The sequence below is a fragment of the Salmo salar genome, chromosome 03 (genome assembly GCF_965601325.2).
Source record: "Salmo salar chromosome 03, fSalSal1, whole genome shotgun sequence".
In the NCBI taxonomy this organism is placed as follows: Eukaryota; Metazoa; Chordata; class Actinopteri; order Salmoniformes; family Salmonidae; genus Salmo; species Salmo salar.
Window position 1 is genome coordinate 56,978,236 of NC_138293.1, and position 14,627 is coordinate 56,992,862.

At 41.9% G+C, this 14,627-nt stretch overlaps 1 protein-coding gene across 1 annotated transcript; it reads left to right on the plus strand.

Annotated features, from left to right (window-relative positions):
• Nucleotides 1-3,384: 3,384 nt before the first annotated feature.
• On the plus strand, nt 3,385-13,630 carry c1qtnf6a (C1q and TNF related 6a). The gene is made up of 3 exons (XM_014192631.3): nt 3,385-3,511; nt 9,757-9,987; nt 10,861-13,630. Exons 2-3 carry the CDS (start codon nt 9,768-9,770, stop codon nt 11,406-11,408), a joined length of 768 nt encoding a protein of 255 aa, XP_014048106.1. The 5' UTR covers nt 3,385-3,511; nt 9,757-9,767; the 3' UTR covers nt 11,409-13,630.
• Nucleotides 13,631-14,627: the final 997 nt, after the last annotated feature.

Genomic DNA, 14,627 nt, shown 5'->3' on the forward strand with positions numbered 1-14,627 from the left:
AAATAATATTGAGGTAGTTTAAAACATGGTTTGATATGTGATTTATCCGTTATCCTCCCTTCAACACATTACATTTGTGGAACAATTATGTTTTCACAGCTGAATGTTTTTGGAATGTTGTGCAGTTTCCTCTATTAAGATTAGGAGTAGTGTTGACATTGGGGGAAAAGAAAGATACAGAGAAAGAGCTGATGATGGTTGAGTGGCTTGCAGTTGAAAGGTGAATCAATAGTCTGAATGAAAGCATATAGAGCTACAAATAATATTTGTCTTTAAAAAATGTATTTTTCTTGGCACTTAAAAATTGAAAGAGGGAAAGAAAGAGGGGCAGACGACATGTGAAGCATGAGCCTTCTTTCCTGACTTATTTCCTCCCTCATTTCCTTCCTTCCTTCTTTATTTCCTTCCTTCCTTCTTTATTTCCTTCCTTCCTTCTTTATTTCCTTCCTTCCTTCCTTCCTTCTTTATTTCCTTCCTTCCTTCCTTCTTTATTTCCTTCCTTCCTTCCTTCTTTATTTCCTTCCTTCCTTCCTTCCTTCCTTCCTTCCTTCCTTCCTTCCTTCCTTCCTTCCTTCCTTCCTTCCTTCCTTCCTTCCTTCCTTCCTTCCTTCCTTCCTTCCTTCCTACATAGATATAGACATACTGGTACTATACACACGGGTAGTTCAAGGGAGGACAGTCAATGTCTTAGAGTCAATAAAATCTGGGTCAGATGTGTCCGTTAATGGCATGGCGATGGAAGAAGAACACCCCTGACATAATTACATAACAGTCTGTGGAGTCTCTTTCAATCCTGGACCCCTAGGCGGTAATGCACTCCAGATGTGCTTGTGTAACACGTGTACACCAATCTGAAAGCAACTTCCGCTCTCACAGCAATGGCAATAACAGTTCATCCAAAAACTTGCAGAAGGTAAATAAAAATAGGCCTATTCATTCTCACTGGGTAGTGCAGGTAGACCGATGTGCCAACATGGTTATGCTGTGTCTGCACCAACAGTGATGGTAAGAAAGTGTAAAAGACCCATTTCATGTGCCTGTATAAATGTCTGTGTCTATTCTAATTGCCTTAAAAAATGACAATCATAAATGTGATCTACGTTTCAGTGAGTAAGACATTCCATTTAAAAACATTAGTCCCAAGGGAACATGGAACAAAATCTGTCTGATTCAGCTAACAAAAACCATTGGGCCCCATAAATAGTCAGACATATATTGTTTCTGCTAAAAGTTAATCTCTGTGTGTGTGCGTGCATGCGTGTATGTGTGTACGTGCCTGCCTGCGTGCCTGCCTGCCTGCACATGGGCATGTGTGTGTTACTGTCCCTCCCCGAAGGTTTCTGCCACCAATTCCTCCCCAGCTTCATGGTCCTCCCTTCCAATCCTTTCCTTGCCTCAAGCTAGCCTACCTCTCCCCTCTGCCCCCTCACATCCCGTCTCCACCCCAACAATAACACTACCCCACCCTGTCTGTCCCTGACTCCATGTGTAAAACCCTGTGCCCCCTTTCTCCTCAGAGTGCTAGCTCCCCTCCAGGCCCTCCACATACTAACATCTGCCTCCTCCTCTCCTTTGTGGCTTGAGCTTTCACAGATGTGAAGCAGCAGAAAAAAGAGCAGGGGGAAGGAATTCACCACAGCAGAAATACAGGACTGGACTGGAAGGATGGCAGACAGTACTTGCAAAGGCAATGGGGTTTGTTCTCTTAAGTCTCCCACCACTATTATACAGATGTAGTGTAATGAGGGTGTGGTATAAATAGTGTAACTTAACAAAGGGAAAGAAAAATTATCCGACAACACTTAGCCTATTTGTTTGAATTTAATGTGATTCTAATAAATCTATTATTTCTGCTCTTGATTGAGAAATACAAAAATCGTGTTGTGTGTATATATATATATACACACACACATTTGAACGTCATCCTGAATGTCTAAAGATTTGTTAGGCTTTATCATAATGTTCAAGCAGAACCTCCAGACATAGACAATACATTCCATCCGCTCTGTATTGTCAGAGCCCTTAAACATTCCCATCCTTTTTCATGAGTTATCGACTTTTAATGATTATGGTCATGTCATAGCCTTACTTCTCACAAGCTATACATGTTATTTTACATTTCATGGAAAGACATTCATGAAGAAACAGCAGCCATTCAGTCAGAGTAAACAACATGAATGTGGGCAAAGTAGCCTTCTTACTGGAACTGTTGTTAGTCAATGTTGCTATTGTGTCCCAAAAAAAGAGAGAGAGACCTTCCATAACAAAGCCATCACCTACAGAGAGATGAAGCTGGAGAAGAGTCCCCTAAGCAAGCTGGTCCTGGGGCTCTGTTCACAAACAGACCCCACAGAGCCCCAGGACAGCAACACAATTAGACCCAACCAAATCATGAGAAAACAAAACAATAATTACTTGACACATTGGAAAGAATTAACAAAACAAACAGAGCAAACTAGTATGCTATTTGCCCCTAAACAGAGAGGACACAGTGGCAGAATACCTGACCACTGTGATTGACCAAAACTTAAGGAAAGCTTTGACTACTGTATGTACAGACTCAGTGAGCATTGCCTTGCTATTGAGAAGAGCCACCGTAGGCAGACCTGGCTCTCAAGAGAAGACAGGCTATGTGCACACTGCCCACAAAAGGAGGTAGAAACTGAGTTGCACTTCCTAACATCCTGCCAAATGTATGACCATATTAGAGACACATATTTCCCTCAGATTACACAGACCTACAAAGAATTCAAAAGAAACCCCATTTTGATAAACTCCTATATGTATTGGGTGAAATACCAATAATGCCAATAATTCCCATTAAATTGAATTGAATTAAATTGAATTGAGAAAGAGAGAGAGAGAGAGAGAGAGAGAGAGAGAGAGAGAGAGAGAGAGAGAGAGGAGAGAGAGAGAGAGAGAGAGAGAGAGAGAGAGAGAGAGAGAGAGAGAGAGAGAGAGAGAGTCATTTTCAATTTTCTTTGTGGAATTAGATTCTGGATATTTATTTGTTTTATTTGTTATACTGTACATACGGATATAGGATCTTAGTTTGATCACTCTTTTGTTTCTGAGAATTTGCAAACTTGAAGTGTATTTGAGTTTTAAAAAGGCTTCTAAAGTTTATAATTTCCACTTTGAAATGTAAGACTTGATTTGCATCAACGAAAAATGTTTTAGCCCCTACAAAAATGTCCATTAATTATAATCCACATAATAATTCGCATTTCCAGTTGCTGCATGATTATTTTCGTGCTGTAACAAACTGGCTCAAATTAAGATCTGTTTACCAGTTTTGGATTAGTATTTGTAGCTATTCTTCTTGTTGTCGATATTGTTTTCATTGTTTTTATGTGTATCACTTTGCTTTGGCAACATTGCATTTGAATTTTAGAGAGAGAGAGGCTGACTCAGGATTCTCCCCCTCCCCTTCCATCCCCTCCTCTCCCCTCCTCTCTCTCTCTCTCTCTCCTCAGCTGATCGACACCACTTGCAGAGACTTCTACGAGAGGTAAGTTACAGCATGCTTTACTATCAATCACATTATCTGTCATTCTGTGGTAGCTTCTGCACAATGCCAAGAGTGCACGTCTCACGCAGTCCCGCATCTTTAATTTGGCTACATTAAACGTAATGTCTAACTGATGGGCGTCGGCAGCCGCAGCTAGTTTCAATAGTTGGCTGCCTCTCTACATTACCATACAGGCATGGCCGTAATTACACATGAGGACACGGAGTTGCGGACTGTTTTTTAGCAACTCAGTCAGGGTCTCAAATTACTGTTGAGAGTTAAAATAGTGAATAGACAGGGTGCAATTCCGAAATGTAGTCGTGCATCAGCAGTTTTCCTCTTGCTATATGTCACTCACTGACAGTCACTCAATTAGCCCATGTCATAAAACCTTTTTGGATTAGTCTAGGGTATAATTACAATCTCAATTGCATACTCCTTGCGTCCTCTCTCCTTTCTCCTCGCCTCCTTCTCAAAACCCATTGGAGGAGAAGGTCAGAGGGGAGGGATCTCTGCCTTTCTCAATCAATGGGTTTCGAGAAGGAGGGAAGAAGAGAGGACGTGAGGAGTGTGCAATTGAGATTCTACCTAGTTAGTCTAGCCAGTTATCTAAATTTGTAGTAATCAGGGCCGAATTACTGACAGGTAACGCTGGGCACGAGCCCAGGGGCCCTGACCTCCAATGGGCCCCCATTGATTTTGTTTGTCACTCTCACTCAGATATCGTATTACATGACATAAGTCATGGCAAAATAGGTAGAATTGCATGGGATTTGCTTTAAAACAGCAAAAATGTATCCCCACCCCATGGTAAAACATGTAGAATACCTCCCTCTGTATGTATGAAACTATAGTTTGTTATCCAGGTGCTGAGTTAATGTGTAGCGGCTAATTGTATAGCTAATAGGCTATGTGTTTGTAGGTCGACTGAGGTACATGAAGCTACAGGATGGTTGGGGTCATTTTTGCTAGTTTTTGCTGTTTTCTAAATAGCATTTTAGACTTTTTTAAATAGTATAGAAATGCAGTAAATGAGCTTCAGCGGCTTAATGTTTTCAAAATTTCACAGTATTTTCCCAACATCATTATATATATAAAAGCAGGGAAATATAATTTTGGACTGCACTGGGCCTTTAAAAATGCACTATGCAGAAACCACTCCGCCATTTCCTGGTTGCTAAAATGCTAATAGTTTGCCTAATTTCAGTTTATGTGACAAAACAACCAAGTATAGTGTAGAGAATCATTGTACCATTTAAACCACTGTGAAATACACTATATACACAAAAGTGTGTAAACATCCCTTCAAATTAGTGGTTTCGGCTATTTCAGCCACACCCATTAATGACAGGTGTATAAAATTGAGCACACAGCCATGCAATCTTCATAGACAAACATTTGCAGTAGAATGGCTTTACTGAAGAGCTCAGTGACTTTCAACATGGCACCGTCATAGGATGCCACCTTTCCAAACCAGTTCCAAACTGCGTCTGGAAGAAATGTCAGCACACGAACTGTTCGTCGGGAGCTTCATGAAATGGGTTTCCATGTCCTAGCAGCCTCACACAAGCCTAAGATCACCATGCGTAATGCCAAGCATCAGCTGGAGTGGTGTAAAGATTGCCGCCATTGGACTCTGGAGCAGTGGAAACGTGTTCTCTGGAGTGACGAATCACGCTTCACCATCTGCCAGACGAATCTGGGTTTGGCGGATGCCAGGAAAATGCTTCCTACCCCAATGCATGGTGCCAACTGTAAAGTTTGGTGGAGGAGGAATAATGGTCTGGGGATGTTTTTCATGGATCAGGCTAGGCCCCTTACCTCCAGTGAAGGGAAATATTAACGCTACAACATACAATGACATTCTAGATTATTCTGTGCTTCCAACTTTGTGGCAACAGTTTGGGGAAGGCCCTTTCCTGTTTCAGCATGACAATGCCCCCGTGCACAAAGTGAAGTCCATACAGAAATGGTTTGTCGAGATTGGTGTGGAAGAACTTGACAGGCCTGCAAAGAACCCTGAACTCAACCCCATCAAACACCTTTGGATGAATTGGAACGCCAACTGCGAGCCAGGCCTAATCACCCAACATCAGTGCCCGACCTCACTAAAGCTCTTGTGGCTGAATGAAAGCAAGTCCCCGCAGCAATGTTCCAACATCTAGTGGAAAGCCTTCCCAGAAGAGTAGAGGCTGTTATAGCAGCAAAGGGGATACCAACTCCATATTAATGCCCATGATTTTGGAATGAGATGTTCGACGAGCAGGTATCCAATTACTTTTGGTAATGTAGTGCATTTAAGGCCATATATGGCCATAATACTTGTCCGTATGTGTCACGTCCTGACCATGGTAAGCTGTTATTTTCTATGGTAGAGTAGGTCAGGGTGTGACAGGGGGGTTTATTCTATGTGTTCTATTTCTATGTTGTTAGGTTCTAGGTTTTGTATTTCTATGTTGGTTTGTTTGGGATGATCTCCAATTAGAGGCAGCTGGTCCTCGTTGTCTCTAATTGGAGATCATAGTTAAGTAGGGTTTTTTTTCTACCTGGGTTTTGTGGGTGATTATTTTTGAGTAGTGTTTGTTTCACCTCTGCGTCACGGTTTGTTTTGTTTATTCAGTTTATTTTATGTATTGCATAGTTTCACAGATGAAATAAAATGTGGAATGACACACACGCTGCACTTTGGTCTACTCCTTTCGACAGCCGTGACAGTATGGGGCAGCTTGCTCCGAGATGCTAATGTATATGATTTATCTAATGCAGATTCGTCTACTGATGCATTCCACTGGCTTTATTAACATGTTCTCTAGTCTAGCACACCACCAGATCATATAGCTTTAAACCCAGACTGTACCATGTCACATGCCAAATCAAACTTGATTAACCATGCTTGTGTTACCATCCCCTTGGTCTAGGACTGCAGGCCAGCTTTGCTGTAGTGTATGGATATTAACTCAAACAATGTGTGCTGGATCAGCTGAATCCTGATTCATGAAGTCAGCCTTTACGCTCTGTTTGCTCTAGAAATCTGCCCAGTGTGCATCCCAAATGGCACCCTTTTCCCATAGAGCACAACTTTGTTGACCAGGGCCCGAAGTACTGCACTATGTATGTAGTGTATAGGGTGCAATTTGGGATGGAGTAACAAAACATTTGGCACATAGCTAGCCTGTACAATCAAAAAATGATCAAGATACTGTACCTCAGAACACTTCACAAGTTTACATGGTTCACATATTTTGCGGAGATGAAGCATTTCCTTCTACAGAGTTCTATGCTGTATCCCGTGCATATGACAGTCAACTTTGATTTGATTTTGAATTGACAATCCCAGAAAAAGACCTTCAAGATCACTCAGATGTCTGCAGATCATGGACATTTATTCCAGGGACATTATGGAAGAAGTTATAGCATTGCTATACTTTTGGTTTGTGGATGAGAGCCACACTAATGTTTCTTCTGTGGATTTTCATTGGACCTATGTTCTGTCACTGCAATGAGCTATGGATCTAAAATGGCACCTTAGTATAACAGCTGTGTTGCACTGTCTGTCTGAGACTAAAGGGTTGGCATCATTGAAAATGACCAATAATGGTCATGGTTTGAATCGAAGCTCCAGACAACAACAGTGGTTGCTGTCTCATGGATAGTTCATAGCTGGCTCGTGTTCACCATTCCTAAACCTTCCCTGCTCTCCTCTATGCAAATATATGGTATGTTTTCTCTGGATCCAAAATCCTCTTTTTCCCACTCTCCTGGAACAGCAGTGGGACACGTAATAATTCAGTTACTAAGGTGACTGATATTTCAGCAGATGTTTTTTTCCATCTTATTCATGTGGATATTCATTAAACCACTATAGCAGGGGGTTCCCAAACTTTTTTGGGCCCACGACCACATTTTGATATCTGAAAATGATTGCAACCCAACCATGTGAAAAAAATGCATGTAATTAACAGCCAATGTTTACTTTGTTAATTGGGGCTATGGCAGTCCATTGTAAAACATTCTAACTATATTTCTGATTGTGTTCTCAAATCACCATCACATACTTTTAATGTGGTGCTATGACATTCAATTGCAAATTAGACATCATTTCTCTTATCTCACCACCCCTAATTAGATGGGTGTGCTTGATCCATGTTGCGTCGGATCTTCTCAAAGTCAGGGGGTGTGGTTGACAGTGCGCACCTCATCTCTCCTGTCACATCCAACCTGGATCAAATTTATTTTCTTCTAATACAGACGAGAGCACTGAATCAGCGTACCATGAGTTTTAATGCTCGGGGGGAGACGGCACAGTATTCCCTTTGAGTCATAAACCAAAACTCCTCCATAGTGACCCATGAATGCCTTGTCTACAGCATTCAGTCACATGACAGCTCGATCAGCTGCTCAATTTCACTTACCGGCATTTCAACTAAGCAGCAGTCAAATCAGCAAAATCCAATTGGTCACTCATCTGTAGAAATGTTTTGTATTTCCCCGTCATGCTTGCGTTCAGTTCGTTCAGTTTCACAAATATGTCTGTTACATAGGCAAGGAGAGACATTTTATTTTCATTACACAAAGATTTACTTCCATTGCGAATGACAACGGTTCCTCTCTCAATTCCAAAAAATCTTGCCAACACTCCCCCTCAATAACCAACAAGCCTCGGTGTGAAATAGAACATTGTCATGCTCTGATCCCATATCTCCATATAGTTTTGCAAACAGGCGTGTGCAATGTAGTTTGCAATCGAAGTTACCTGCTGCATAGTTCTGCGCTCAGCTCTTTTGCCACAAGTTGCTCTCGGTGTACCCATTATAGCTCAGTGGGTGTATTGTACAATGCATCCATATGGCAGAGGGAGAAACATGTATAACTAGAGTGCAGAGGCCTGCCCGCCATCCCGTGATAGATGGAGCCCCATCTGTGCAAAATCCCACTATTCAATCCCATGGAATCTCTTTTTCGTCAATATAGCCACGCAGCACACTAATCATCCCCTGTGCCGTTTCATGCTCAGGAATACTGAGACAGAACAATATGTCCTCATGAAAAGCATCCGCCGACATGTAGCGAACAAAAGTCAATGCATGGGCATCTCGGCCCTCACAGCTAACATCCACTTGGAGAGAATAAAGTCGTTCAGTCAGTTTCCTTTTGATTGCTAGCTATAGCATCAATTCTTAGTTTCACTGTGTTATCTGACAAAGGTATTGTTTTCACCATATCAATTGAGGCCAGCAATATCAAAGTCTCTGCAATAGTGTGTGGTTTCACAGGTTAGCAGGCTTAGCCATTCACCATGGGAATGATTAAAGTGCAATGGTCAAGTGCGGCCTTTTCCCACGATCTAAGGGCGCTCTCTGGTGGAATTGTAACGTTTAGATTTGAATCATTTTCATTTAGATTTGTAAGGTTAACCACATTACAAGGATTTTGAGAGACAAAAACTATATAATATATATATACAGTGCCAGTCAAACGTTTGGACACACCTACTCATTCAAAGGTTTTTCTATATTTTTACTATTTTCTACATTGTAGAATAATAGTTAAGACATCAAAACTATTAAATAACACATATGGCATCATGTAGTAACCAAAAAAGTGTTTTATATATATATATATATATATATATATATATATTTTATTTTATTTTTTACCAGAATTTTAGAGATTCTCCCTTGACCCTGTTTTCATATTAGGCGACCACACATGGGGTCGTTACCCCTAGTTTGGGAACAGCTGCATTATAGTATCATTTACCCTACTCATGGGATAACATAAATACCTCTTTGTCATACTTGTTTTTTCTTAATGCTCGAGTCAATCTGTATCGCCGAAGTTCAGCACTATAGCATGAATTTCCGATTCGAGCCTACATATGCAGCGTTTACCGTGAATGCAGTCTCCACTAATGCGGGAACATTGCTTTTAAGTTTCTATTGCGCTATGCATTGAATCGAGCCCTTACTATTTGAGTTAGGTAATAGACAACAATGCAGAATGTCATATGATACTAGAATGAAATGGTATGCTTTAAATGGAGTGCTTTATTTATTCTGTCAGCAGGACCAATTTACAACTGTACCTTCATGTTTGTAATAACAAACACCACTGTCAATTGGACTTCGGTATAAGCCAATCTTGGAGATAATACACTCAAATAACTCTCCTTGTCCAAAGATTTACAGCATTTACAGCACAAAGGTTGTGTCTAATCTGCCTGTTGTCCTTCCTTGTCCTCTCAGGTGCAACAACCATGTTTGACCACCTCCTCCTCCTGAGCCCCGTCCTCCTGTTCCTCCCCCTGGTCATCACTGTCCCGCCCCCCGGAGGTGCCCCTCCTGCCCCCTGCCGCCGCTGCTGTGACGACCTGGAGCTACAGAAGGGCCCCCCAGCCCCTCAGACAGGGGACCAAAAGAGTGACCTGAACCAGATGCCTGAAGTTCGCACTTACATCAACATGACCATCCTCAAAGGTGCGCCTGGATTGTGCCTTTACACCTGCAATACACATAGCTTGATCCCAGGTCTCTTTGTGTTGTTTTGCCAACTCCTATGGTGGTTGTCATTCCAAAGACTAAACAGTTTGCCAAACATCACAAAAAGATTGGGGACCAGGCTATACTGTACACACTGACTGAATTCCATTTGATTGGATTATGATTATGTGTATTCCAATCCAAGGCTCTACTCAATTGGACCTCTACATACCTATAGAGTTAGGCCCTGCTCACAATTGACACATTTAAGAGACTTGGTAGGATTCTAGACACTAAGATTGGCTCGGTGTACATGTGATTCACCAGGGGAGAATGGCTGCCCCTGGACTTAACGAGGTTGTTGGGTTTCAAACTGACCTTTTCATTAAAGGAATGCTGTAAAAAAATTCTCCAGTCAGGGGACTAGAGGCTAAAAAGTCTGCTGCTAGTTCAGAACATTAACCTGGCACTGAACTTGCTTATGTGGCTGAAAACATGACAAATAACGTAACAGTTTGTGTGCGTGCGTGTGCTCACCAGAGAGTATGACCTGGCTTGGAAAAACATGCTGTGGCCATCCAAAAATAAAGTAGCAGAAAAAAATATCCTGTGAAAGATAAGCATAACTCCAGCACCCTAAATTCTCATATACTGAATGGGCTACAATTATGAGAAGTCTGGAGTGACTCTAAGTTTACGTAACATTCCTATCTGGAGAAAATCATAAACAATCTATCTACACAAAGTCTTCTATGATCCATGTTATTCTAACTTTAATCTCAACATTACCCCATTTGGACCTTTAGTCTACATTACTGTGTCATAGCTCTCTAAGGACTCGTGCTGTATATTTTCCATCTTGCCTCACAGGGGACAAGGGAAACCGCGGGGACAGGGGGACACCTGGGAAGTCTGGTGAGGAAGGCGCTACTGGATCCCGAGGGCCAATGGGCCCCAAAGGAACCAAGGGCCAGGCGGGCCCCCCAGGGGACCCCTGCAAAACCCAGGAAGCAGCCTTCTCAGTGGGGCGTCGCAAGTCCCTCCACAGCGTGGACTACTACCAGGCCCTGGTGTTCGACACAGAGTTCGTCAACCTCCACGGCCACTTCGACATGTTCAAAGGAAAGTTCAACTGCTATGTCCCTGGGATCTACTTCTTCAATGTCAACATCCATACCTGGAACTTTAAAGAGACCTACCTGCACATAATGAGGAATGACAAGGAGCAGGCCATCGTGTACGCCCAGCCCAGCGAGAGGTCCATCATGCAGAGCCAGAGCCTTATGTTGCCCCTTGAGCTCAATGACGAGGTGTGGGTCCGGCTGTACAAGAGGGAGAGGGAGAACGCTGTGTATAGTGACGATGTGGATGTCTACATCACCTTCAACGGATACCTCATCAAGCCCACCCTGGAGTGAGATGACCTGCTGGGTCGTGTTCAGTAGGCACAAAATGGAAGAAAACGCTCCAAGCAGTGTCAAACGGGGAGAAATGCTTGTTTTCTTTTTCCGTTGCAAAATGTCTCAAATGTTTTGGTACGGTGTGCCCTAATGAACATGATCCCCAACTGACATGAAGGGAGGGGGCTAGAAGTCAGAGTTCAGGAGGTTCCGATTGGAAGAGGGGCCTCTTTATGCAGGGTTTTCATTGATGCACACACCTACTATTAAGTGCCTCTATATGCTGCAAAGGGATACTGGGGGCTTGTAAGGTAATGACTCCATATACATATCCATAGACTCCTTGTCCCCTGTATTGAAAAAGCAATATTATTAGATATATATGCTGACAAGGAGGCTGGGAGGGAAAAGACCTATGACACAAGGAAAGAGATGTCCCCTTAAAGACACAAACCCCTTTATAAACATCTGGCTGTAATGGATTTCACTGTTTGCTGTTAACTTTGTTAGGAGTTGTCACAGTGAACTGACACACAAGTTGAAGTGCTTTGAAACCATTAGTGATGCAAGAAACCTGGTTGTCTTCCCAAACTCCCAGATTGGTGCTATGCCTTAATACTGTCATTTGTCTCAGATGTTTTGTCTGGACACTAGTCTAGTTTGTATGCTGTTTTTTTTGTGTTCAGTTTCTGAGCTCTTGATCAATTTTGTCTGGTAAATCTGTTCATAAGATCCTGATATTTTCCAGCTGGATATCAGTTGCACAGTTGTATAAATGAAAAAGACTACAGTAGTCATTACAGTAGGCAAATTTGATCTCACATGTCCAAATAAGAATAATATGATAATAGTTCAACAGGGATCCCTTGGTAACAGGATACAGAAATGTTATTTACAGTTTGGTGCTGTTTTTGTTTGGTCTTATCTAGTCAGAACCTGATGTGGCAGACTAACAGTGCCAGCTGGAATAGGGTACCATTGCACCATTCAAACAGGGTTGACATGGATCAAGTATTCAATAGCACAAAGAAGCACTCTGAAGAAGAAAGATGAATTGATTGATTCCAACAGTTCTCTTGGCAGTATTTCCTTCAATGACAGCAGCTGAGATAAGTCTTGTGAGATTTGCCGCCTTTTTTTAACAGAAATATCAGAGGTTTCTTGTGTGATACTATTTTGCCAGGTACTCTGAAAAGTGATGGTGTGAAACCCAGTAAAACTCCAACAGTAACATTGCTTCAGGAAATAGAGCATTTCTGAGGCTAAAGTCAACACAAATCCAGTTGCCAGGAGTAGCCTTCTGCTGAAATACCCTAAATAATACATGGTGCTAAAACATCCTTCAATCGTTTTTTAAAATCACACTGTAATTGCTTGCAAATGTGTGGTTTTACTGCAGGTTTATGAATATCTGTGTGAGATTCAGAGATGGGCTTTACAGGTATGTAAAAGGGAGGGGGGCTGTTTTTGTAAAGATTCAAAACAGGATGTCAGAGGTGCAGGTGAGTTTCCTCTAGTCAGCCATCCAGACACAGCTCAACCCTCATATCACATGCAGAAGGGAGTTCAGAGATAAAACAAAGATAAAGGGTTGATTAAGTGCAAAGATACAGAGAGTGAATGAAGGACTAAGCAAGACTTTTATATATGGAACTGAATTGCAAATATAATTCTATATGTGTTTAATGGTGTGACAGACAGTTGCTTTTCAATGGAATGGAATAAAAAGTGCAAGCTATCCAAAACCCTTCCAAGTACTTACAGTACTGTGGCCCTCATAAACCAATTCCTAACCATGCAGGTCAATGCTTTTAACAACAGGTGGCATCCTTCAGCCAAGTTCAAACCTCTTCACACAGCACTTCGTTGAATGTTGTTTTTGTGTCAGAATGGGGAATGAGTTGATAGGAAGTTAGCTTTGGGAAGCTGGCCATTCAGGGGTGAACTTTTAATTTAGAAAGTTAGCTAGTAGACACAGGTGTAGAGATGTAACAATTCGAGAACTATTCTTCCTTTATTCATGACAAAATGCTCCAATGAATTCAGAGCTGTTTTGCTGTTCAATTTACTTGATTAATTGTCTCCTTATGGTGCTAAATAATGTACAAAAAGGTGCTACATTATATTTAGTTTTATAATTCAAATAAATGTACATATTCTGCTTGAACATGGATGACATATGACCAATACATATTTTACATTAACTTTGCAAACCTTTGTTAATAAAGATATTGACACATCTTTGTCTCAACCTCAAGCTTGATTGTTCCACACATCTGTCAAACAGTTACAGTCGAGCAAGGAAAGGTACATAAGAGAAAAGGTCAACACCCATTGTTCACATCTTCATAATTCAACAACCTCCATTGTCATAGGACCTATCATCTGTTCTTATGAGTGTTGAGGGATTATTGTATCCTTCTGCCAAAGGCAATAAAAATATAATGGTTGGATGGACCGGTTAGTGCGCTAGAGTGGAGTTCATGTCGGCAACCTCCCAATTCTCTATGTCACAAGAACACCCTTGAAATAACTAGTGCCTCCTTTGGACATAGAAAACACAGCAATAACAACATATTTCATGATTGTTTTGATGAAGCATTATGGAGCATTCCTATCCTTCTCTATAGTTGAGCTGACTGAGATATTAGTGGTTTAAATGCAACCCGACCACACTGGGCAGACGTTCCCTCTTTGGTCTGGTTTTCCATGTGTTGTCCCAAGGGGCGTATACTTTCCTCTTGCCTTAATACAAGTCTTCCACCACACCACAACACTCACTCTGCCAAGACACACACAATGAGCATTTCAGGGGTTTTTCTTGGTTCCATCTGCAGTGGTGGCCAGCTACACCCAGTCCTCAAACCACAGCCCATTCCACTGCTGTTGTAATGGGGGCTATAAATGTGCCTAATATGCACAAACTCACTGCTTGGCAAAGGCATGCTATGGTATCCATCTGCCACACAGACTCCTCTCAAGCAGGACTCCACCTGACTTGATCTTCCGTAGTATAGTTGGTAGAGCATGGTGTTTGCAATGCCAGGATAGTGGGTTTGATTCCCGGGACCACATATGTGAAACGTCTTGGCCATAGTACTGTAATCTAAGTGCATGTGATAGTCAAATGTATGCTGTAAATCCCATGTCTACGGTAACCACAAGTAGAGCTCATAAACGGGTGCCAGACAGCAATTGTAGTAAGGCGACATCCCAAATGGCAGTGGTGTAAAGTAC